Source organism: Nicotiana attenuata, unplaced genomic scaffold (genome assembly GCF_001879085.1).
Source record: "Nicotiana attenuata strain UT unplaced genomic scaffold, NIATTr2, whole genome shotgun sequence".
Classification (NCBI taxonomy): Eukaryota; Viridiplantae; Streptophyta; class Magnoliopsida; order Solanales; family Solanaceae; genus Nicotiana; species Nicotiana attenuata.
In genome coordinates, this window is record NW_017670730.1 from 9602 (window position 1) to 37563 (window position 27962).

The following is a 27962-nucleotide window of genomic DNA, read 5'->3' on the forward strand; positions in this document are numbered from 1 at the left end:
GAAATCAGAAAATTTCACATTTCATTCAAGAAATTAAAAGCACTCAAACTTTAACTTATCTAGAACAATTTGGGAGGAGCTATCCCTTAAGAACGATTGAAGATTTTCTCTTACTAATACAAAACAAGAACTTTATTCTCAACTTGTTTAATATTGCGTCATTCTTTGATAGGGAAACTAGCCTTGAGAGTTGCATAAGTTAGCAGCTCTGTGTTTTTCTCAAACATTTTCATATCTTGTTCACTTAAAGTAACACGAGCTTCCACTCCTCTATCCTTTGTATCTATTAACATTATCATGTTCTTGAATTTTCCTTCAATTGTATTAAACATAATTGGCTTCCCCCATCCAAAATCCACATCATAAAATGAGTAACCACACCAGCTACTGAAATGGTAGAAATCCACATAATCTTTTCTACTATTCAAGCTTAATTTATCCCTTATGTGCTCTAGGATAGTTCCTACGGCCTCATCCCCTTTCAATCTTTTCCCATGGTCATTATCAAACTTGACTAACCCTTTTCTTATCAAAGCCACCATGTTAGCTATATCTTTTTCAGTCTCATCCTTAGATGCTTCAACGAGCCCAACAAAGTTTCCAATATAATGAGCATGCATTGGAGGATCAACTCGTTTCCTCATGTTTATCATATGGGCTAAGGTAGACCGCCTTTTGGAGTGCGCAGTCAAACACTTCCACATGATACTTGTCACTACATCGACACGGGAAGGTTTAGGTATGTTGTCACTAGTTGCCTTCGTCTTGAGAAGTGCTATTCTAGAAGGGTTAAAAACATAAATGTTCGTAACACAAGCCTCTCTTGAAAGCGCGGCTTTAGTGCTAGGTGAGGGTGGCAATGCATTACTTGGTGGTAAGAGTTTCGCAATGGGATTAAGTGGAGATAGTACAAAATTGGGATCGTCTTGACGTGCCAAAGATGCCCAGTCAGTTAAGAAGGTAATAAAGGAAGAAGTATCCAAAACTTTGTGTGTAGCTGAAATTCCAACAACCATTCCACCACATTCCAAGAAGGTAACTTGAACAAAAAGTAAAAGGGTCGATGAAAATGACTCCATGTCGAGTGGAAGCAAAGATTTCCTAAGTTCGTTTTCAATACAAGGATCGTTGAGAATGTCTTCCAAGCGTTGATTCTGCACAAATGCTTCGAGAAATGGCACACCTTCATCGTTGCAATCCACAGAAGCAGTGTCGTTTCGAAGTCTTCCTGCCAAAAAGTAATAATGAGCAAGAATTTCAGACAGGGATTTCTTTAAGTTTTTTAATCTTGATGAGTTGATCATAGTATTATTTGGTTTTTGGTTATCTTTGTGAAGTGATGGAGGAGGAGGAGGATAGTATAGAAGTATAGGGATGTAATTTGATGGAGCAAACTGATCAAGAATAGAATATTCATAAGATTTGAGGTGATTGGGAGTGGGAGAAACAGGTTTGATAAATTCTTCGGAAATTAGCTCCATCCTTAATTTGTTTGATCCTCGGTTGGTTTAGGCCTTTGGCTGCACCTTTATATATAACTAGTATTAGTACCCGCACGATGTGCGGATACTATTGTAATCCCATAAATTTTTATATACATAAATGAATAACTATTGGTAGAAACTCAAATTTTATAACCTCACATCTATGGAGTAATATTACATGGAGTAATAACTAAAAAAATATTTATTAATATCTTAATTTAAATTATAAAAATATATATTCCATTGTTATCCCAACATAATTGCCTCTCACAACAACATCAACTTCTACCAACCTAAGTCACACAATTTATTACCTTTAGGGTTCGTTTGATAGGAAGTATAAGAATAGTACTGAATATGGTGTATTAGTAATGCTTACATTATTTTTTATTCATTGTTTGGTTTGGTGTACTAAATCATTGCATAAATTTTTTTTACAAAAATTAATTGTTTACAAAAATACCTTCACATTCTTTAACTTTGTACACTATTTTTATTACAACAATTTTAATACCCTCCACATTCTTTACTCTCTCTAAAGCCAACTTCTTTTACATGAGAGCCAAATTAAAATAGAAAACTAACTGAAATATTGGAATTAAAAGAGAAGAAAATTTAATTGCTATGACATATAATACAACATACCAATTATTACAAAAATGGGTAGATTTTTAACAAATAAAAACAATTCAGTTTATACTTTGAATGAATTCAAAATCAAATGTAGTATTAAATATAATATTATTTTGATTATAGTAGAATGCTCAAGAAAAAAATAATTAAAATATCACAATATAATACAAAATATATATGCAAAGTATTTGGAGGGGCAATTATGTCTTTAACCATATTTATGCAAGTATAAAATCCTTGCCTTGTTAATATCATGGTTTGCTATGCATTATTTATACATAGGATAATATCAAATAGGATATATAATTAATACTTGTATTAGTTATACATATGTTAAAAAAAATATAGTACCAAATAAAGGATTAGTAATACACAAAGCTAATGCTTGCATTATTTTTTCTAATACCTCCTACCAAATGACCCCTTAGTGTTTTGATGTTGAAAAGACAAACTAATATAAACATATATGATGATTTATTGACAATCAACAGTAAAGTAACACAATTGAATTTAACTCAGCTGATGTCTAAGTAGCTTCATACTTTAAAATATTATTCCCAGAAAATACATTGATGTGTAGCTTGGTATAAATTTCTCTTGTTCTTATGTACATTCATAATATTTTAACTTCCTTCCAACATCATTAGAGTTACTTTATTATTGATCGAATCAAATTACTTGCCTGACCATTCTCTTTTTTTGAAAATAACTTTAAAATTGTTCGAATCCACACTACATCCACCACACATTTCGATTCTAAAAATTGAATGTTAATTGAGCAAGAGAATCAAACTGCATGTCCAATGACTTTTAGTTTCTATTGAAATTAACTACATAAACATTTATAATATATCTTTATATTTTTATTTATTTTTTGAAATTTATGTCAAATGTCTATATTTCCTATTTTAGTTTTATCTATCATAATATTTTCGAATACGTGTATCTTATCCATACAGTATGAATTCTCTCGTTATAATTTGAGAAACTTTCTCTTCTAAAAAATCAAATAAGTCTTATTCTTCTATATATCTCAATATTGAAATTATTTATTTACATAACTTTTTTCCTTCTTTTTTTTTGATTGTTTGTCCATGTTATAGCATTACCATAACTTAAAATTATCCATATCGTGTCCGCTACTCCCATTATAATATATTATAGATGAATTTAGTTTTTTTCTTATAAAAAACTTTTTATTTGGTTTTATTCTTTTATTCTACTTCTCGGGTTATTGTCTAAATTTGTCACTAATATTTTTAGTATTATTTATTTAATATAGCATTCTATTTTAAATTTAATTCAAAGTATAAAACTTACTCTCTTTATTTTTCTTTTTTATATTATATTTCCTACTATAAAACTTTTATATAATCATTTTATTTGGTGTTTAATATAATAATAGATTAAAAATAGAAGTGCATATGCTCATACTTTATATTTCACCAAAACTTCAAAGTTTTTTTCGTCCTTGGAGTTTTCTTTGCTTATTCAAAAGATTGGATAAAATTTAATTTATTTTATTTTTCAATTTAAAATCTTGGATATGATTTGAATTAATTTGGTGTAACAAATAAATAGACAGAAGATATGCGATTATTATTATTATTATTATTATTATTATTATTATTATTATTATTATTATTATTATTATTATTATTATTATTATTATTATTATTATTGGTGGTGGTGGTGGTGGTGGTGGTGGTGGTGGTAGTCAAGTTTCTACTTATCTTTATTTATATATATGATCGATTTAAGTTTAACTCATTTGAATAAATAAAATCACATAGCCGCTTGGTTTGTTGCCGATAAAAATAATTTCTTTAATCGTGATTCCTCCTCACAATCAACATAATGTTATCATTTAATCTAAAAAATAAAATTATTTATATTTAACGTTGGATAAATTCTAATAGATATATATATGGTTAATCAAATACCAATTTAAAAAAGATACATACTTGCAAGATATTGTATTCAAGGTAAATCAAACTTCTGTCATATAAGAGTCAAAATATATCTTGACCCCCCTTTTAATTGATAATATTCACTGTAATGAAGGAGCCTAAACGTAATTGAAATAATTAAAGATCTATAATAACATTGAATTTAAAATTGCCATATAAGATTCAAAATAGAATTGAATAATAAAAGATTTAATTTAGTAAATGGGATTGCATATATAGTTCTTAATCTATTTTTTCTTATTTGACCATATTCCTACAAAATCTTCTTAATTATTTGACAATATCTGTAACGACCCGACCAGTCGTTTTGAGCTCTAATGCATCGTTCAGCGGTTTGAAGCCCTAAGTAGCTTCACTTCATGTATTATGACTTGTACGATTGGTCGGAATTGAATTCCGGGAAGTTCGGAGTTGATTTGGAGAGAGAATTCTCATTTCGGAAGCTTTAAGTTGAAAGAATTGAGTAAGATTGGATTTTTGAGTAAACGACCTCGGAATAGGGATTTGAAGGTTCCAGCAGGTTCGTATGATGATTTCAGACTTGGGCGTATGTCCGGATCGGGTATCGGAAGACCCGGGAGCGTTTCGGCACCTATTGTGGGAGTTAGCATTTTTGGGGGAATTTTATAAGTTTGGGATGAAGTGCATTTCAGTGTATCAATGTCCGTTTGGGATTCCGAGTCTGGGAATAGCTCTGTATGGTGATTCTGGTGTTGGGAGCGCGATCGGCAATGAATTCGGAGGTCCGTGGGTCATTTTGGAGTCATTTGGCTAAAGATAGAAATTTGAAGGTTTTTGAGAAGTTTGACCGGGAGTGGACTTTTTGATATCGGGGTCAGATTCCGATTTTGGAAGTTGGAGTAGGTCCGTAATGTCGAATATGACTTGTGTGCAAAAATTTGAGGTCAACCGGACGTGATGTGATAGGTTTCGGCATCGAATGTAGAAGTTTTGAATTCTAAAGTTCATTAAGCTTGGATTGGAGGTCGATTCATGATTTTAGCGTTGTTCGATATGATTTGAGGCCTCGAGCAAGTCCGTAATGTATTTTGGGACTGGTTAGTGTGAACGGACAGGGTCCCGGGGGCCCTGGGTGGATTCGGGTGGTTAACGGATCAATTTTAGAATTTTAAGAAGAAGTGATCAGCTGCCTTCTGGTGTAACCGCACCTGCGAGGCTTGGGCCGCAGGTGCGGAGCCACAGAAGCGGCCCTTGGGTCGCAGAAGCGTAAATGGGGCGGCCAGGCTGGGACCGCAGATGCAGTCGATTTGTCGCAGATGTGTGACCGCACCTGTGGAAGGAGAAGCGCAGATGCGGAAGCTAAGGCTAGGAGGAGGACCGCAAAAGCGGTATTGGAACCGCACCTGTGGAATCGTAGAAGCGGTCAAGTGACCGCAGGTGCGGAAATGCTGGAGGCAGAGAGTTCTTTTAAATCGGGGGTGGGGTTCATTTCAACCCTATTTCTTCTATTGGAGCCGATTTTGGAGCAACTTTGAGGTGCCATTTTCACCACCAAGCATGAGGTAAGTGGTTTATGTTAGTTTTGAGTTAAATACATTATTGTATATGGATTTGAGCATGGAAATTAGTGGGAACTTGGGGTTTGAGGGAAAACCTAGAAAATTCGTATTCTTTGCTTTTGACCACGATTTTGGGCATGAAATTGAGAGTAAATTATATATTTGAGTTCGTGAGGTCATGGGTAAACTTTTTCTTCGAAAAATTCGGAATCCGGACACGTGGGCCCGAGGGCAATTTTGTCAACTTTTCGATCGGGGGTTAGGAATTGTTATAAATTGGATTATTATGAGTAATTGAACATATATTAATGGATTTTCATAATTATTGGCTAGTTTTGGAGCGTTGTGCATCAATTTAAGTCTTCGGAAGGGCGTGGAATGCCAGTTATGGAACTTCGGAGCGAGGTGAGTCTCCTTTCTAACCTTGTAAGAGGGAATTGTCCCTATAGGTAAGTTGAATTGGTATGTGCTCCTATTTGTGGGGGCTACGTACGCACGAGGTGACGAGAGTCCGTGCATAGCTACTATTATGCTTAAGTCCGGTAGTCTAGAACCCAAAAGCATATTTTACTTGTAATATCTGAAATCTTGTTGTCAAATTGAAATGCTTAAAATACATTGAAATGTATAAAAGAATTTATAAAAATTAGACATTGGTTTCTTGACTTTTAAAAAGGAGAGTTTTCCTTTTATTGGATGATTTATTCCCCTATGGTTTCTTGATTGACTGTTTGGAGTATTTATTTAAATTTGACCGCATCGCATTTATGATTCGCGAGCGGGGTAATAGATGCATCTATTGTTCGCGCCATTCGACCCTCTAGCAGTGCACAGTTTAAATATTATTGGTTTAGGGTTGTACGACCTCGGCATGAGTTGCGCATGCTTGTATTGCTTGCCTTAAAATTCATTGAAGTTGATAATGTCACTCCCTGACTTGAGAATAAATGTATAGTTGATGAAAACGAAATTTGGAAATTTCCCTGTGAATAAAGAAATTGATTACTTGTTTCATTCTGTTGAGTTACGACCTTGCCCTATAAAAATCCTGGATTTTATTATATTAATTGTGTATCATTATTGGACCACTAGTAAGTGTCGAAGTCGACCTCTCGTCTCTACTCTTCGAGTTTAGGCGGGATACTTATGAGTACACGTTGTTTTCGTACTCATACTACACTTGCTGTGCATTTTTGTTGCACAGGTTCATGGGTGGCTAGCGGCTTAGTGGCATAGCGGCATGGTTGGTACGGAGACTTAGGTGAGCTGCATTTATCGAGACGACCCGCATCAGGCAGAGTCTCTTTCAGATTTCCATATTTACTTTCTGTCCTATTTGATAGCTCATGCACTTGTGACACCGGGTTCTGGGATGTCTATGGGATTATTCAGTATTTTGAAATTATTAAAGATATTAGTATTCATTCAGCGGAACTTATTATTTATTATTTAAGTGTATAAAAAAAGTGATTTCAGAAATATTTGGAACGAGAAATTTCTAGTTAAATGGTGTTGGCTTGCCTGACAGTGGTGTCCGGCGCCATCACAACCCTTAGTGGGTTTTGGGTCGTCACAATATCCCTACAAACTCTCCTTAATATTGTCAAAGGACATAAGTGAACCAAAAAGGTGGATGGAGGGATATTTTTAGCCCAATAGGTGGATGGAGAGTATTTTTAAACCTTTTCCAATAGCTTAGGGGCATTTTGAACCCTTTTCCGTTTATAATATTTAATGTGAGTTTAAAAATAAATATTGGTACTCTACTAATTCACAGAGTTGTATAATCAAAACCTCGCTAAACATCAACCGTTAATATGTTAGGCATACCTAGTGTAGCTCAAACTAAACTATGATCTATCACACGCCTTAGAAGATAGGGGAGGTATTTTGTACCGATTTAAGTTATATATTATGATAGTGTCAGGATTCTTTTAATGTGCGCTAGCATATTATAAGTCGGAGTATACTATTTTTAAATTATCTGTTAATGTTTATCAAGAGATTACCTGTAATTATACCTAATAAGTCGCCTAATTATGTAACAGACTTTACAGCCGACTATCCATAGAGCTTAAGTTGTACTGACAATAGCATAATAGTATTTACTCTGAATTAGCATGTAGGCGGCAAAACAAATGGAGGAATATCATTTGTTTTTCTAATTATAAATTTCAAAAATGTTCTTCTTTTTCTTTGTTTTACGCCTATTATTGCAAATTCATATATTAAGTCTTCAATCAAAATATTATTTTTGTCCGTGAATATATTGTTTTTAATTTATCTTGAACTAAGTATAAGTTTCATGTACAAAATGTAAAATGTCAAGTTTACATATAGCAACTAACCAAGTAAACTAGCAAATACAATCAAACTAATTAAGACCATTGACTCTCCTAGCAGTGAAGATAGCAGAAATTATTAATTGCACAAAAGTTGGCCAAAAAAATCAAAAATTGCAAACTAATATTTAATGTTCAAAGCTACAGCCTACAGTTGTAGGTACGTGGTCCACACCTTCTTTTCAAGCCGTAGATTAGTACCAAAAATGTTAAAACAACCTAGTTATTAACCATACTAGATGCCGTTGGCCTGTGCTAGCACGAGCCTAATAATTTGTGTTACTGTCACGACACCGGTTCGCCCTCCGTGAACCATAGTGACGGCACCTAGTCCCTACGACTAGGTAAGCCTAAAATGCGGAAAATAAACTAATTTGCGGAGGAAAACAAGTAAGACAGAAATAGTGTAATGAAATAGCGTGTAAAAGTGCCGCTCGACATACACAATATTACTCTCAAACCAGTACAACTCTCCCAAAACCCGGAAACCCATGAATCACAAGCTAAGAATACTACATAGTGCTCTAACTCCAGAATGTCTAAAACAAAGTAAATACAGAAGGACTGTAACTACACAAGAGAATGGAGAGAGACTCTTCGGTCTGCGGACGCGGCAGATATACCTCGAAATCTCCGAAAGATCGCCTCGCCTCAAGGATGGTAAGTCTGAGTAGAGGTACCTGGATCTGCACATGAAAAACATGCGCAGGAAGGGCATGAGTACACCATAGCGGTACTCAGTAAGTGCCAAGCCTAACCTCGGTCGGGTAGAGACGCGGAAGGTCAGGGCCCTACTGAGGTTAAATAAGATAAAAAGTTCGACAGTGTAGAACAGAACAGTATAAATAAGAGCAGCAGCAAAAGTATCACAGGATATAAAGATAACTACAACTGACACAGAGGCAAAAGCAATCGCAAGGATAATAACCGGGGATCTCTCGGTATCCCGAGGATCTCTTAGTATCCTCAATATCTATACCAGGGATCTCTTGGTATCCCGAGGATCTCTTGGTATCCTCAATATATGCTAGGGATCTCTTGGTATCCTGAGGATCTCTTGGCATCCTCAATATACGTGCCAGGGATCTCCCGGTATCCCGCACCTCAGCTCAATCATAAATACGTACAGGGGATCTCCCGGAATGTCTTCCCGTAGTCCCAAAGTAAAACGCACAATAACAGCAAAAGGAATACTCAATTAAGCTCAACTTCATACCAAAGTAAAACAAACAATTCTAACCTAGCATGCTTCACATAATACAATTAAGACAGTTAAAGCAAATAGAGCAATTTATTCAATTAGACATGCTTCTCTAGGCTAGCAGTAGGCTCAAATTCCAAGGCTTTAATGAAAAACAGGATTTTCAACAATTAGCACAAGTACACACTCGTCACCTCACGTACAAGGCATTTCAATTATCACAATATCAATCCTAAGGGGAATGTCCCCCACACAAGGTTAGACAAGCCACTTACCTCGAACTGACTCAATAATCAACCCGAAACCACATTCTTTCCACGAGTATTCGACTCCAAATGGCCCAAATCTATTCAATTCAATTGCATAATGTAAATAATACTTCAAGTAGCTAATTCTACAAATAAATTCTAAGCTAATGCGCGAAATTAGGTGAAATGACCAAAACGCCCCTCGGACCCACATCTCGGAATCGGGTAAAATTTACATTTCCAGAATCCTCACACTCTCACAAGTTCATTCATACCAAAAGTACCAAAATCGGACCTCAATTGGTCCCTCAAATCATCACTCGAGGCCTCTAATTAGCCAAGCCCTAACCCATAAATTACCACTGATTTTCCTTAATTTTTCATGCTTAGGATGATAAAAATCACTATAATAACGAGTTTAGGTTCCAAGAATCTTACCTCCTCTAAGTTCTCTTGAATCCCCTCTCAAAAATCTCCCCAAAAGCTCACTTCTCGGATGAAAATGGTGAAAGAATAGCTCAAAATCGCAAAGGCAACTATTTATATGTTCTGCCCAGCAATCCCGCATCTGCGATCCAAAAATCGCATCCGCGATACTGCTTCTGCGGTTGGGGAACCACTTCTGCGGTTCTCACTTAAAACCTCCCCGCCGCACATGCGACCCAGAATCCGTATCTGCGGTCACGCAGGTGCGATACTTAGCCCACTTCTGCGGTTCCTGGCCCCTTCCTCATCTGCCGTTTCTACGGCTAGTTTCCACATCTGCGGTGGTCGCAGATGCGGTTATGACAGCAGCTGTAGCTTTAGCTGCAACTCCAAACTCCAAATTCTTTCGTCAACCATCCGAAATCATCCCGAGACCCTCGGGACCTCAACCAAATGCACGAACAAGTCTAATATCACTGCCCAAACTTCTACCAATCCTTAAAACACCTAAAACAACATCGAAACCTCGAATTAACCATGGATTCAAGCCTAAGAACTCCAAAATTCTCAAAATACGCTTTCGATCAAAAAGTCTATCAAACCTCGTCCGAATGACCTAAAATTTTGCACACACGTCACATTCAACACTACGGAGCTACTCCAACTTCCGGAATTCCATTCCAACCCTCGGATCAACATCTCACTATCGAACCGAAAACTTCAAAATTTGATCTTTCGGCATTTCAAGCCTAAATTAGCTACGGACCTCCAAAACACAATCCGATCACGCCCCTAAGCCCGAAATCACCAACGGAGCTAACGGAACCATCGGAATCCCATTCCGAGGCCGTCTTCACACTGTTCCGACTACGGTCAAATTTTCAACACTTAAGCTCTCATTTAGGGACTAAGTGTCCCAAAACTCTCCGAAACTCAAAACCGAACATCCCGGCAATTCAAAATAGCAGAAATAATACGGGAAAAGCAGTTAATAGGGGATCGGGGCGTAAATTCTAAAAATGACCGGCCGGGTCATTACAGTTACATTGTACGAAAAACGGCCAGAAATACCCCTAACGTTAGAAATGGCTCATAAATATCCTCCATTAACCTTATGGTCTAAGATTAGCCCTAACGTTTTGCCTTGGGTTCAAACATACCCCTAAAACATTAAAAATAGCCACGTGGCATTTTCTAAGCTTGCCACACGTATAACTTAGTATTAATTTAAAATTTACTTATTTATTAAATAATACCCGGCTCGAATGGGTCCTAACCTTGTAACCCATTTAACTAAACAAAACATAGGACCACGAGAGTTCTACAACTCCATTTTTTTTCTTCAGTTACCTTTAGCTTTTCAAATGGCAACGCACGAGGTGTCAAGAACATAAATACAATTTTGAGGTTAAATGGGTTACTGGGTCAGAATCCCATTCTAGCTGGGTATTATTTCATAATAAGTGGATTTTAAATAAATACTAAGTTATACACGTGGCAAACTTAGAAAATGCCATGCGGCTATTTTAAAGATCCAAATTTTACTCAGGTTGGTTCCTTTAGTTTTAGGGGTACGTTTGAACTCAAAAGAAAACATTAAGGGTAATTTTTGACCAAAAGGTTGATGAAGGGTATTTGTGAGTCATTTCTAATATTAATCGGATAAAATTTAAAGTGGCAATTAGTTTAAATTCGGTTATCAAGTTAGATCCAATTTTTTTTTCAAATTCTATTTGGACATAAACTTCACTTAATGAGAAATACTTTTCAAATTTTTAATATAAAATTCTATTTCAATCTTCGAAGTATAAATAACGGGCCAAAAATTAACACATATATTATTCTACAAATAATATTTCAAGTTGAAGTTGAAATACTATAGGTCCAACTTAACCGAACTTTTAAATATTATTTTGCAATTTCAAGTAAATATTGTCCAAATGCATACTATAAGTTAGGGGTGAGCGTTCGGTATTTCGGTACGGTATTTAAAAATTACGGTTTAGTATATCGGTATTCGATATACCGATTGTGTATACCAAATACTGTATCAAAGTAGTTCGGTACGGTTCGGTATTTTCTTGTTTGGTTCGGTATGGTTTCAATTCAGTTTCGGTATCACTATTGACAAAGAAGTAAACCTTCAAATGGTGAATATTTTGCTTATACATCTTGATTTGGTTGACTAGCGTAGCCAAGCTCCTGGTACTCACCTAGAATAGATGAAAATGATGCGTAACTTGCTTTTAAATAATCAAGAGATTTTTATATGCTTGGTCCCTTTTAAAAAACTATTCTCATAAATGATAGTAGGCTTTGTTTATTTCAAAAATAGTACATTTTTTTTAACTTTTTTAGCACTTTCACATTGATAACTCCATTAACTAAGGGATCTCTCTACATCAATATACTTTTTACTACATTTCTTTTTCTCACTCTTCCATAATTTCTTTATTCACTTCCATAAATAACACTTGCCCAAATATATCAATGATTCTGAAAGAAGAATATCTCAAAAATAATTCCCTCTGCACAATGAGAATTTCAATATTTTTTCTTTTTTGAGTTTTAAACTTTTTTGTGTTCAATTTTATTTTAACTCAAAATATACTTTTAATATATTTCAAGTATATTATATTGTGATAATTTAAAATGTAAATATTCCATCAATATGTCATATACATATATTTTATATGTATTTATACCACATATATAACTTATATATATATATACATCGTAATATATTATTATACTGCTAGCATATACCTTATATAATATGTATTAGAAGAAAATAAATATGTCACATGTACTATTTATATACGGATACAATATGCATGTTATATTAGTGCAAAATATAAATGGTATATCAATAATATCTATTTAAATATAAATAAGTGCATAAATAACATATTGTTATGCATATATACATGATTTTTCCTAAAAATTAATATATGATTTATAATATACCACAAACATACACTATATTTATATTCACAAAATATATGTATTTTATTTCATTACAACATACATATATATAATTTTTCTAGGATTAAGTTGAATAAAAAGGAAAAAATTTGCTATGGAATGGATTGATGATATATATTCGTATATAAAGACGTATATAAACAGCATATGCATATATACATGAATTTTCCTAAAAAATATATGATTTATAATGTATATATACCACAGAAATACATTATAATTTTTTCATAAAATATATGTATTTTATTTCATCAGAATATAAAGATGTATAATTTGCTATATTACATTATATAAAAAGGTCCATGTATGGAAAGGAAAAAATCTGTTATGGAATGGATTGGTTTCTAACAAAAACATAATACATGTTATGGAATAGATTGGTTTCTAACGAAAAAATAAAACATGTTATGGAATGGAGAGACACAATAGGGAAAGATATTAAATACTAGGACTGCCTTCTTAAACAGCTCGATTCTTGCTGAGAATTAAATAAATGTGCTATGTATAAATATTTTACTGTCATATGTGTTAATCATTAATTAATGCTTATCAGCCCTATTTTGTAGTGCGCGGGTGAAATGAAGCATCATAGAAGCTTCTTGGATTTGATAAGTTAGATGATTTTTGGTTTACTTGGTGGAGTAAAGTAAACTGAAAATACATATATGCATGTATCTGGTATTTATAATGTATATTCTTGTATAAATAATTATTTAATCATGTATTTAATTAATAGTACACATTTTCAATGTTATAGTGTTTCAACTCTTAAAAAAAATTCTTCCTTAACAAGAATACATAAAAATATTTCAAAATTTAAACCTCTCTAGTCATTTGTTTTGTTGCATATTATGTCGGCGCAGTACACACCTACACCTACCTCCTGCTCTTTGTATAATCGGAAAAGGATTCAAAATGCCCCTAAACTATTGAAAAAGGTTTTAAAATACCCTCCATCCATCTATTGGGATAAAAATACCCCTCCATCTACCTTTTTGGTTCACTTATGCCATTTGAACGTTAGGTCAATGCTGAATTAAAAATAATTATTATTCTTTTTGTAAAACTTAAAAAAAATATTTTACAAAATATTTTCATTTTTTAAACTAATGCACCAGTAGTCCACTAATTTAGAAAAGTCTTCTTTTTTTTTTCTTCTGTTTTTACAAAAACAATTCAATTTTTACAAAAATATATATTTTTTTTCATTTTTTTAAAGCATTTTTTTTGTAAAAATTGAAAAACAATTGTAAAAATAGAAAAAAAATATTTTTAATAAAATATTTTTGTAATACTGAAAATGTTTTTAATAAAATATTTTACAAAAAAATCTTTAAAAAACTGGAAAAAAAATTGTAAAAACTGAATTGTTTTTTCTAAAAACTGGAAAAAAAAAAAAACTTTACTAAATTAGTGTGTACTATTGGTGCATTAGTTTAAAAAACGAAAATATTTTGCAAATATTTTTTTTAAGTTTTACAAAAAGAATAATAACTATTTTGAATTTAGCATTAACCTAACGGTCAAAGGACATAAGTGAACAAAAAAAGTGGATGGAAGGGTATTTTTAGTCCAATAGATGAATGAAGGGTATTTTTAAACCTTTTTCAATAATTAAGGGGCATTTTGTACCCTTTTCCGTTGTATAATTGTCAAGCCTAAAGATTAAGATTACAAGATGGATTGAAACGGTGAAACCAGGGTCCTTAATTGGGTTGGACTTGGGATTAATCTTATTGGCTAAGGCCTATGGGTAACAAGTTGGATTTGGGCTGGCGAAATGGAAAATTGGGAACTTCGGCTGGGAAGTGGTGAAAGACTAACTTAAAATATTTTGGTATTTCGGTATACCGAAGTATCGAAAGCTCAATACCGAAGACCGTACCGAAATACCGAAATACCAAAAAACTCATATCAAATTACTACCGAATAACCGAAGAATCGATACCGGAATACTGAATTAATTCGGTCCGGACCGAATTTTCAGTCTTTTTGATTTTATGCCCAACCCTACTATAAGTTACAATGTTTGACAGGGATACATTATGAGAACTTCTTAAACTTATTCGCTGACACTCTATTAATTTGGTGATACTTTTACGACTTTTCTAATTCGTAAAGTACCTAATTAATCTCTTTATGATTTTATTCAATACATAGTCGCATTTTGTGACGACCCAAAGGGTCATCACCTGTTTTCTTACCTATTCTGTACTTTCGAGGCCTTGAAAATCTCATTTATAGTCGCCTCGTTTTGCGTGCGCAGTCCGGGCGCGTAGCCGGAAAGCTTAAATGTGAAATTTGTGTGAAAAATGCTAAGTTTTGATATTAAAATGAATAAATTTGATTTCGGTCAACATTTTGGGTAAACGGACCCGGACCCGTGATTTGACGGTCCCGGAGGGTCCGTAGGAAAATATGGGACTTGGCCATATGCCCGGAATCGAATTCCGAGGTCCCAAGCCCGAGAAATAAATTTGAGTAAAATTGTTTTCTGAAAATATTTAAGGAAATTGGAAATGAAAATTGATAAGAACGTGATGGTATCGGGCCCGTATTTTGGTTCCGGCGCCCGGTACAGGTATATATGGTCTAAGCACTTCCTGTAAAGTTTGGTTGAAAACGGACGTCGTTTGACGTGTTTCAGACTTAAAATGGAAAGTTTGATGTTTTATGAAATTTAGAAGAAATCATGGATTTTGAGGCTTAATTTGATGTTTATGATGTTATATTAGCGATTTGATCGCACGAATAAGTCCGTAGGATGTTTTTTTGAGGTTGTGTGTATGTTTGGTTTGGAGCCCCGAGGGCTCGGGTGAATTTTTGGATAGGCCGTGAGTGCATTTTGAACCTTTGTGAAAATCTGGCATTTCAGTTCTGGTATCTTCGCATTTGCGAAGAAGATCTCGCAAATGCAAGCTCGCAAATGCGAGCCTATGATCGCAAATGCGAGATAGGAGATCCTGTAGTTGGTTCGCAAATGCGACCACATGGTTCGCAAATGCAATGTTGAGCCAGTCGCAAATGCGACATAGTGGCTCGCAAATGCGAAGGCAAGCATTTCGCAAATACGACAACATTGTCGCAAATGCGATGCCTTCATTGTTGTCCAGTGTTCGCAAATGCGAACCAATCTTCGCAATTCCCATAACAGGTCGCATTTCCCACATCTGCAACCTGCATTTTTCATACTTAGTCGATTTTAAGACATTTTTCACCCCATTTTCAAAATACAACTCCTTTGGGCGATTTTTCAAGAACCAACCTTCTTCCAAATTATTTTTAAGTTGATTTTTACTCGTTTCTTTCAATCAGTAACATCATTTAACATGTTTTAAACTTGAAATCAAAGATTTTCATGGGAGAAATTGGAGGTTTTGGGTAGAACCTAGGTTTTTTCTAAAATTGGGGATTTGGACCTCAATTTGAGGTCCGATTTCAAAATAAATCATATATTTGGGTTCGTGGGGGAATGGGTAGCCGGGTTTTGGTTCGAACCTCGAGTTTTGACCACGTGGGCCCGGGGGCAATTTTGGAATTTTTGGGAAAAACTTTGGAAAATTCATTTTTATGCATTCAAATTGATTCATTTAGTGTTTATTAATGTAATTAAGTAATTTGTGATTAGATACGAGCGAATTGGTGGCGAAATCAAGGGGTAAAGCTATAATTGAGACTTGAGTTGTGTTCAAGACATCGAGGTAAGTGTTTGGTCTAACCCTAGCTTGAGGGACTAGAAGTTGAGTCTTATTTGCTAATTGCTTCTTGTTGAGTACGACGTATAGGCATGGTGACGAGTATCTATACGTTGGTATCTAGCATGACCGTGAGTCTTTAAATTGTGAATATCTTGATTTCGTTGTATTTCTCTTGCCTTGGTGATGATTCCTATTTGTTGTGAAAAGCTTGTTAGAGGAATTGTAACGTATGAACAACGAGGAGCATTGGCTCAAGTTATATTACAATTGTGAACGTATATGAAATGGTTGGACCCTTTGGAGCATTGGCTCAAGTGGTAAAGTGAGATATGAAATGAAAGTGAAAGGAAGAGAAAGATTATTTAAATTGTTCCCTTGCCGAGATATTGTTGTTTATTGATTATTCTCCCTTGCCGGGACGTTAAGATTATTGATGTTGTACCCTTGCCGGGACGTTAAGATTATTGATGTTGTACCCTTGCCGGGATTTAATTGTTTAATTGTGTTCCCTTGCCGGGATCTCCATTATTATTTTGTTTATTCCCTTGCCCCTTGTTTGTGATTGTTGTTTGGGTGAGGAAGAGTGCTAAAGCACGAAGGGTGATGCCATGCATTGTTTCTCTATAGTGAGGAAAGAGTGTAAAGCACGAAGGGTGATGCCGTGCATTGTTTGATCATTGTGAGGAAAGAGAGTAAAGCGCGAAGGGTGATGCCGTGCCTCACGATGTACCATTCCGTGCCAATTTTATTGATTATATGTGAGGAAAGAGAGTAAAAGCACGAAGGGTGATGCCGTGCACATTTTATTATATTATTGCTTGGTGAGGACGAGAGTAAAAGCACGAAAGGTGATGCCGTGCACTTGTCTTTGATTTTCCTGATTTTTGCTGATAATTGAGTTATGTTGTCCTTTACTTCTATTTACTGATTTTCGTGTTGTTATCGGTTCAAGTGCATTAATTGTCTTATTCCACTATTACTGTGATTCTTTATGTTGGCATTTTCTTATTGTGTTACTTGTTATTATTGGCTCGAGGTATCCTTGCACAACGTTATGCCTTGAATTTATGCTGTAATTGCTTCATGTTTATGTGACTTAATTGCTACTTGACATTTAGCATACTAAATATTAAATTGCCTATTTGCTCCTTGAAGTCCATTATTTAATTGCTACTTGTCATTACTTGTTTTCCTCAGTGAGTCATAATTATTATGTACTTGTTGTCTTATGAATTCGTATAAATTGTTGCGTTTGTTCGAGTAAAATTCATTTGGAAGAACTGTTGACTTAATGAAATGGGAGCGGGTGGTACGCCTACCACGAGATTCAATGAAATGGGATCGGGTTGCACGCCTGCAACGAGATATGTATTGACAGTGAAATCTGCTTTTATTTCCCTTATCCGTGTTAGTGTTAAATTATTGATGTTCTTTATTATTTTCTTGAAATTTTGTATTATCTGCTATCCCCGAAGCATGTTTCCCTCCCATTTAAAAATGTTTGTTCTTGTTATTTTCCCGTTGTAGATATATATATAACTGTACAGGTTTATGTGGTTGTCCTGTCTAGCCTCGTCACTACTTCGCCGAGGTTAGGCTAGGCACTTACCAGCACATGGGGTCGGTTGTGCTGATACTACACTCTGTGCTCTTTTGCACAGATCCAGGTACCGGGCAGCAGTAGTAGCTCGGGAGCCAGCCTTCAGTCCTCTGAGACACCGAGGTAGTCTTACAGGCGTCTGCAGGCCCGGTGTCTCCTCTATCTTTATTTATGTTCTGTTATCTCTTGTATTCGAGACAGAAAATGTTACTCTCTTTCAAACAGTTGTATGTAGTAATTCTTAGTAGTCCGTGGATGTTGTGACACCAGTTCTTGGGCAGAGGCACATGTTGAATTCCGCATTATTGTTCAGCTTATTTAACTTAAGTCTTCCGCTTCAATTTCATATTCCGCTGTCATTTAAATATTTAACGCTTGTTGTTATGATTGATAAAAGGATTTAAAATAAAGTAGGTAGGAGCTTATGATTTGTGGCTTGCCTAACTTCTACGAGTAGGCGCCATCACGACCCCCGAGGGTGGGGAAATCCGGGTCGTGACAAGTTGGTATCGGAGCTCTAGGTTACACAGGTCTCTCCATTCACGGACAAGCTCTGTAGAGTCTGAGGGATCGGTACGGAGACGTCTGTATTTATCCCTTAGAGGCTATAGAGTTAGGAAAACTTCAACTTGTTCTTTCCTGTCGTGCGGTCTTGTTTCTCAAATGCTAAATTGAAACCTCTACTCTGGTCCCTTCGCGAATGGCGAGGTCATGTACCGCTTCTTCAGCTGAGCAGCAGCACAGACCAGTGATAGATCGGCTACGTCTTCGGAGGCTTTGTGGAGGTTGGACAAGTTTCATCAGGCTCTTCACCACTACATTCAGCGGGACATCTACTGAGGATCCCCAGGATTATCCAGACAGTTGTCATGAGGTTCTCAGGAACATGGGGATTGTGGAGACCAATGGGGTCGATTTTGCTACTTTTCGCTTGTCTGGATCCGCCAAGATCTGTTGGAGAGAATATTGATTGGCTATACTAGTTAGGTCACCAGCTTTGACTTGAGGATAGTTCACGCAGCTATTTCTGGAGAAGTTTCTCCTCATCACTCAGAGAGAGGTCTATCGGAGGCAGTTTGAGCGTCCCCAGCAGGGTTCTATGACTGTTACTCAGTACGAGACCAGATTCATCGACTTGGCTCGTCATGCTCTTATCATACTTCCCACCGTGAGAGAGAGCGAAGAGGTTCATTGAGGACTCGTCCAGCCCGCTCAGTTAGCTAGAGGTGGAGGTAGAGGTATTAGAGGTGGTGGTAGAGGTATTAGAGGTGGAGGTAGAGGTATTAGAGGTGGAGGTAAAGGTATTAGAGGTGGAGGTGCAGGTATTGTTCTGGTTTGTGTAGAGAAGCTTCAGTTGTATTTTGCGTCGTATTTGGTCATGCCTAGTGATTCATTGAGTGTTCCTGTTTATGTGTCTACACCGGTGGGTGATTCTATTATGGTCGATCGAGTCCATCATTCTTGTATTGTGGTGATTGGAGGTCTTGAGACTCGTGTAGATTTGTTGCTTTTAGACATGGTTGACTTCGATATTATATTGGGGATGGACTGGTTATCACCTTACCATGCTACCATGGACCGTCATGCCAAGACTATGACCTTAGCTTTACCGAATTTGCCTCGTTTAGAGTGGAGAGGGACTCCTCGTTATTCTACCCGCAGCGCTATCTGTTATGTGAAGGCTCGACGTATGGTCGAGAAGGGGTGTTTGGCCTATTTGGCATATGTTCGTGATTCTAGTGCTGAGGTTCCTTGCATAAAATTCTGTGCCCGTAGTTCGTGAGTTTCCTGAGGTTTTCCCTTCAGACCTACCGGGTATGCCACCCGACAGGGATATTGACTTCTGCATTGATCTGGTTCCGGGCACTCAGCCCATTTCTATTCCGCCGTATCGTATGGCCCCGCCTGAGTCGAAAGAGTTAAAGGAACAGTTGCAAGATTTGCTTGAGAAGGGCTTCATTAGGCCTAGTGTTTCGCCTTGGGGTGCGCCGGTGTTGTTTGTTAAAAAGGAGAATGGGTCAATGAGAATGTATATTGATTACCGGCAATTGAACAAGGTTAAAATCAAGAATAAGTATCCATTGCTGAGGAATGATGATTGGTTTGATCAGCTTCAGGGTGCCAAGGTATTTTCAAAGATTGACTTGCGGTCTGGCTACCATCAGTTGAGGATTAGGGCATCCGATGTCCCTAAGGCAGCTTTCCACACTCGGTACAGGCATTATGAGTTCTTGGTTATGTCATTCGGGTTGATAAATGCCCCAGCAGCTTTTACGGATTTGATAAGCCGAGTGTTCAGACCTTATTTGGATTCGTTCGTGATAGTCTTCATGATGATATTTTGACATATTCCCGCAGCCTAGAGGAGCACGAGCAGCATCTTAGAGTGGTTTTCTCAGACTTTGGGGGATAGTCAGTTGTACGCCAAGTTTTCGAAGTGTGAGTTCTGGTTGAGTTCAGTTGCATTCCTGGGTCTTGTTGTGTCAGCAGATGGTATCCAGGTTGACCCAGAAGGGTGCCCAGTTCATATGGTCGGACGAGTGTGAGGCGAGCTTTCAAAAGCTCAAGATAGCTCTGACTACGGCACCGGTGTTGGTTTTGCCCACAGGTTCCAGGCCTTATACAGTTTATTGTGGTGCATCTTGTATTGGACCTGGTGCAGTGTTGATGCAGGATGGCAAGGCTATTGCCTATGCTTCGCGGCAGTTGAAGATTCATGAGAAGAACTATCCGGTTCATAATTTGGAGTTGGCAGCCATGGTTCACGCATTGAAGATTTGGAGGCATTATCTGTGTGGCGTGGCATGTGAGGTGTTCACGGATCACAAGAGTCTTCAGTATTTGTTCAAGCAAAAGGGGTCGAATTTGAGGCAGAGAAGGTGGAAGGAGTTGTTGAAGGATTATGATATCACCATTTTAAATCATCCGAGAAAGGCCAATGTGGTGGCCGATGCTTTGAGTAGGAAGTCAGTGCATTTCGTTCCTGTGACAGTCTCCTATTCATCCGAGAGGTTAGCTGAGATCTTCATCTGGGAGATTGTTCGTCTTCATGGTGTGCCCGTATCTATCATTTCGGACCGGGGGTACGCAGTTTACCTCGCGCTTTTGGAGAGCAGTTCAGCGAGAGTCGGACACGCGAGTTGGGTGGAGCACAACATTTCATCCCCAGACGGACGGGTAGTCCGAGCGGCTATTCTGATTTTGGAGGACATGCTCCGAGCTTGTGTCATTGACTTTGGAGGTTTGTGGGATCAGTCTTTGCCTTTAGCGGAGTTTGCCTACAACAACAACTACCAGTTGAATATCCAGATGGCTCCTTATGAGGCTTTATATGGTAGGCGGTGTCGATCTCCGGTTGGATGGTTTGAGCTGGGAGAGGCTCGGTTGTTGGGCACGGATCTGGTTCAGGAGGCCTTGGACAAGGTCAGGATTATTCAGGATAGGTTTCGTTCAGCTCAGTCCAGGCAAAAGAGTTATGCAGATCGCAAGGTTCGAGATGTGGCTTTTATGGTTAGTGAGCGGGTATTGCTCCGAGTGTCTCCTATGAGGGGCGTGATGAGATTTGGGAAGAAGGGGCAAGCTTGGCCCTAGGTTCATTGGTCCGTTTGAGATTCTTGATCGAGTGGGAGAGGTGGCTTATAAACTTGCATTGCCACCGAGCTTATCAGCTGTGCATCCAGTGTTTCATGTGTCCATGCTTCAGAGGTATCACGGAGGTCCAGCCCATGTGTTAGATTTCAGCACTATCCAGTTGGACAAGGACTTGTCTTATGAGGAAGTGCCGGTAGCTATTCTAGACCGGCAGGTTCGTCAGTTGAGATCCAAGAGTTTTCCTTCTGTTCGTGTTTAGTGGAGAGGTCAGCCCCCTGAGGCATCGACCTGGGAGTCCGAGTCTGATATGCGGAGCCGTTATCCTCATCTTTTCCCCGACTCAGGTAATTCTTTCTTTTGTCTGTTCGAGGACGAACGGTTATTTTAGAGGTGGAGAATGTGACGACCCAAAGGGTCATCACCTCTTTTCTTACCCATTCTGTGCTTCCGAGGCCTTGAAAACCTCATTTATAGTCGCCTCATTTTGCGTGCGCAGTCCGGGCGCGTAGCCGGAAAGCTTAAATGTGAAATTTGTGTGAAAAATGCTAAGTTTTGATATTAAAATGAATAAATTTGACTTCGGTCAACATTTTGGGTAAACGGACCCGGACCCGTGATTTGACGGTCCCAGAGGGTCCGTAGGAAAATATGGGACTTGGGCGTATGCCCGGAATCGAATTCCGAGGTCCCAAGCCCGAGAAATGAATTTTTGAGTAAAATTGTTTTCTAAAAATATTTAAGGAAATTGGAAATGAAAATTGATTAGAACGTGATGGTATCGGGCCCGTATTTTGGTTCTGGCACCCGGTACAGGTCTTATATATGGTTTAAGCACTTCCTGTAAAGTTTGGTTGAAAACGGACGTCGTTTGACGTGTTTCAGACTTAAAATGGAAAGTTTGATGTTTTATGAAATTTGGAAGAAACCATGGATTTTGAGGCTTAATTTGATGTTTATGATGTTATATTAGCGATTTGATCGCACGAATAAGTCCGTAGGATATTTTTGAGGTTGTGTGTATGTTTCGTTTGGAGCCCCGAGGGCTCGGGTGATTTTTGGATAGGTCGTGAGTGCATTTTGAACCTTTGTGAAAATCTGGCATTTCAGTTCTGGTATCTTCGCATTTGCGAAGAAGATCTCGCAAATGCGAGCCTATGATCGCAAATGCGAGATAGGAGATCCTGTAGTTGGGTCGCAAATTCGACCACATGGTTCGCAAATGCGATGTTGAGCCAGTCGCAAATGCGACATAGTGGCTCGCAAATGCGAAGGCAGGCATTTCGCAAATGCGACAACATTGTCGCAAATGCGATGCCTTCATTGTTGTCCAGTGTTCGCAAATGCGAACCAATCTTCGCAATTCCCATAACAGGACGGGGTTCGCAATTGCGAACCCCAGTTCGCATTTCCCACATCTGCAACCTGCATTTTTCATACTTAGTCGATTTTAAGACATTTTTCACCCCATTTTCAAAACACAACTCCTTTGGGCGATTTTTCAAGAACCAACCTTCTTCCAAATCATTTGTAAGTTGATTTTTACTCATTTCTTTCAATCATTAACATCATTTAACATGTTTTAAACTTGAAATCAAAGATTTTCATGGGAGAAATTGGGGGTTTTGGGTAGAACCTAGGTTTTTTCTAAAATTGGGGATTTGGACATCAATTTGAGGTCCGATTTCAAAACAAATTATATATTTGGGTTCGTGGGGGAATGGGTAGCCGGGTTTTCGTTCGAACCTCGGGTTTTGACCACGTGGGCCCGGGGGCGATTTTGGAATTTTTGGGAAAAACTTTGGAAAATTTATTTTTATGCATTCAAATTGATTCATTTAGTGTTTATTATTGTAATTAAGTAATTTGTGATTAGATACGAGCGAATTGGTGGCGGAATCAAGGGGTAAAGCTATAATTGAGACTTGAGTTGTGTTCAAGGCATCGAGGTAAGTGTTTGGTCTAACCCTAGCTTGAGGGACTAGAAGTTGAGTCTTATTTGCTAATTGCTTCTTGTTGAGTACGACGTATAGGCATGGTGACGAGTATCTATACGTTGGTGTCTAGCATGACCGTGAGTCTTTAAATTGTGAATATCTTGATTTCGTTGTATTTCTCTTGCCTTGGTGATGATTCCTAATTGTTGTGAAAAGCTTGTTAGAGGAATTGTAACCTATTAACAACGAGGAGCATTGGCTCAAGTTATATTACAATTGTGAACGTATATGAAATGGTGGGACCCTTTGGAGCATTGGCTCAAATGGTAAAGTGAGATATGAAATGAAAGTGAAAGGAAGAGAAAGATTATTTAAATTGTTCCCTTGCCCGGATATTGTTGTTTATTGATTATTCTCCCTTGCCGGGACGTTAAGATTATTGATGTTGTACCCTTGCCGGGACGTTAAGATTATTGATGTTGTACCCTTGCCGGGACGTTAAGATTATTGATGTTGTACCCTTGCCGGGATTTAATTGTTTAATTGTGTTCCCTTGCCGGGATCTCCGTTATTATTTTGTTTATTCCCTTGCCCCTTGTTTGTGATTGTTGTTTGGGTGAGGAAGAGTGCTAAAGCACGAAGGGTGATGCCATGCATTGTTTCTCTATAGTGAGGAAAGAGTGTAAAGCACGAAGGGTGATGCCGTGCATTGTTTGATTATTGTGAGGAAAGAGAGTAAAGCGCGAAGGGTGATGCCGTGCCTCACGATGTACCATTCCGTGCCAATTTTATTGATTATATGTGAGGAAAGAGAGTAAAAGCATGAAGGGTGATGCCGTGCACATTTTATTATATTATTGCTTGGTGAGGACGAGAGTAAAAGCACGAAGGGTGATGCCGTGCACTTAATTGCTACTTGACATTTAGAATACTAAATATTAAATTGCCTATTTGCTCGTTAAAGTCCATAATTTAATTGCTACTTGTCATTACTTATTTTTCTCAGTGAGTCATAATTATTGTGTACTTGTTGTCTTATGAATTCGTATAAATTATTGCTTTTGTTGGAGTAAATTTCATTTGGAAGAACTGTTGACTTAATAAAATGGGAACGGGTGGTACGCCTACCACGAGATTCAATAAAATGGGATCGGGTTGCACGCTTGCAACGAGATATGTACTGACAGTGAAATCTGCTTTTATTTCCCTTATCCGTGTTAGAGTTAAATTATTGATGTTCTTTAATATTTTCTTGAAATTCTGTATTATCTGCTATCCCCGAAGCATGTTTCCCTCCCATTTAAAAATGTTTGTTCTTGTTATTTTCCCGTTGTAGATATATATATGTAACTGTACAGGTTTATGTGGTAGTCCTGTCTAGCCTCGTCACTACTTCGCCGAGGTTAGGCTAGGCACTTACCACATGGGTTCGGTTGTGCTGATACTACACTCTGTGCTCTTTTGCACAGATCTAGGTACCGGACAGCAGTAGTAACTCAGGAGCCAGGCTTCAGTCCTCCGAGACACCGAGGTAGCCTTGCAGGCGTCCGCAGGCCCGGTGTCTCCTCTATCTTTATTTATGTTCTGTTATCTCTTGTATTCAAGACAGAAAATGTTACTATCTTTCAAACGGTTGTATGTAGTAACTCTTAGTAGTCCGTGGATGTTGTGACACCAGTTCTTGGGTAGAGGCACATGTTGAATTCCGCATTGTTATTCAGCTTATTTAACTTTTGTCTTCCGCTTCAATTTCATATTCCGCTGTCATTTAAATATTTAACGCTTGTTGTTATGATTGATAAAAGGATTTAAAATAAAGTAGGTAGGAGTTTATGATTTGTGGCTTGCCTAGCTTCTAAGAGTAGGCGCCATCACGATCCTTAAGGATGGGGAAATCCGGGTCGTGACACATTTACATCAAAGAAAAAGTTTAGCTATCATTAATATAAGACTTTTTTTCAACACATGAGTGTGACAAAGTTTCCGTAAGTCCATGAAACCATTTTTCTCCTAGCTCTTACTTACATCATAACAAACATGTTTATAGTACATCTTTTACCTTTTGGGACAAGTTTGAATACGTCAATTAATGGCAGGTAAGAAAAATAAATATTTTAAAAATAATGAATACATAAAAAATAATGACATCATGTGTAAAGTAAAAAAAATTGTAATCTAAATGGATTTACTTTGCTAAACAACTTAAATGAATATTGTCACGATCCAAAATCCATTAAAGATCGTGAATGCACCTAGCACCATTGTCAGGCAAGCCAACAATAAATGATTATCTTAGTTACTCATATTATTATTTGAAATCATAATTTTCTTTAATCACTTAGTAAAAAATGGGATTTAAAATGTGAATAAAAAATACTTTCGCAACTACATTAATGAATAGCCTGTAAGCACCCCCAAAACTCAGTGTCACAAGTGCATGAGCATTAACTAGGTAATATAGTAAAATACAACATCTGTCTGGAATACAATTGGACAGGAGAGTGTAAATAACTCTGATGGAGACTCTATGTGCTGCAGGCTCGTAACAAGGAATGCAGCTCACCTAAGTCCCCGCAAATAACCGTGCCTCTGCACCCACAAGGCCACTAGACATATATGTAAATGTGCAGCAAGTGTAGTATGAGTACGTAAATCAACGCGTACCCAGTAAGTATCTAGTCTAACCTCGAAGAAGTACTGACGAGGGGTCGACTCCGACACTTATTATGGGCTAACAAGCAAATACCGATATTATAATTAAGCATGGGTTGTAATAACAGCTGAAAACTCAATAACAAGAAGTAAGTAAATAATTTTTTTATTAATAGAAAATTTCAAATTTTACTGTCGATATTTAACAATTATATCTCAAGTCAATGAAGCAATATCAATTATATTAGTTCCAAAGATTTATCATGCGCAAATCATGCCGAGGTCGTACGGCCCGATCCAACATAAAATATTTAAACTGTGAACTGTCGAGGATCGAACGACACGAAGCATAGATGCATCTATCAGCTACTGAGGCGTTCGGCCCGCTCCACAGGAAGAGAAAATACATTAAAACAACCAATTCAAGATTCATTAAGGGTTAATGTTCAAAGAAATATCAATTCTCATTAACGGTCAAATGACCCATCCAAAACTCAGGTAGATGAGGGTTAACCTTTTACAATTCCTTTATCAAGTTCCAATATATTTAAGCGGTTAAATTAACAAGTAGGATGCAAACATCACAAGTATAACATGATTTGGGTCCTAAACTACCCGGACATAAGTACAATTAGTAGCTTCGTACGGACTCTCGTCACCTCGTGCGTACGTAGCCCCCACAAATAGAATCACATATTAAATCAATTCACCTATGGGGTTAATTCCCTCTTACAAGGTTAGAAAAGAGACTTACCTCGCTTCCGGAATTCTATAACCGGCTCCCAAGTCTTTACAACAACTCAAACTGATGCCTAACGCTCCAAAACTAGTCAATAAATGTGCAAATCCATAAATATATACTCTAATACTCATTATAATCCAATTTACAATAATTTTCAACTCCGCTCGAAAAGTCGATAAAAATCGCCCTCGGGAACACGTGCCCGTATTCCAAAAAAATTCAAAGATAAACATTTAACATAGCTTCACAAACTCAAATATATAATTTATTCCAAATTCCATGTCCAATTTCGTGGTCAAAATACAAAAATACAAATTTCTAGGTTTTCTACCAAAACTCCAAATTTCCATGAATTTCCACGTTAAAATCTATGTTTAATCCAAGTATTTAACTTGCAATAGATGGGAATCACTTACCTTGGCATAGATAATGAAAATCTCCCCTTAAAGCCTCTCCAAAATCGCCAAAACCAACAGAGAAATGAGAGAAATGGGCTAAATCCCGCTTTTAAAACATTCTGCCCAGCACAGTCTCCTCCTTCTTCATGTTCGCGATAGAGACCTCGCGTTCGCAAAGGCTTCAGGCCCTACTGCTTCGCGTTCGCGGTTGGAGCTCCGCGTTCGTGAAGGCTAAATGGCTCCAGGTCCCCTAGTCCTCTTCCTTCTTCGCGTTCGCGACCCCTGTGTCGCGTTCGCGAAGGCTTACCCAGCTTCTGCCTCGCGTTCGCAAAGACCAAATTTTAGCAGCCCCAAACTTCGTCTTTGCGAACGCGGGACTCCTTTCGCGTTCGCGAAGGACAAAACCAGAACCAGCAACCAGCAGCAGCAAATCATGGGGAAATGACCCGAAACCAACCCGAGGCCCCGGGACCCCGTCCAAATCACACCAACCAGTTCCAATACATAACACAGACCTTCTCGAGGCCTCAAACCACAT

General features: G+C 37.5%; 1 protein-coding gene across 1 annotated transcript; it reads right to left on the reverse strand.

The window, feature by feature from the left end:
• LOC109242744 (vinorine synthase-like) lies at positions 1-27962 on the reverse strand. Its single transcript, XM_019409593.1, has 3 exons — positions 27732-27962; positions 5379-5451; positions 1-1498 (listed from the first exon to the last, which is right to left on the reverse strand). The coding sequence occupies exons 1-3, from the start codon at positions 27960-27962 to the stop codon at positions 159-161; spliced, it is 1644 nt and encodes a 547-aa protein (XP_019265138.1). The 3' UTR covers positions 1-158.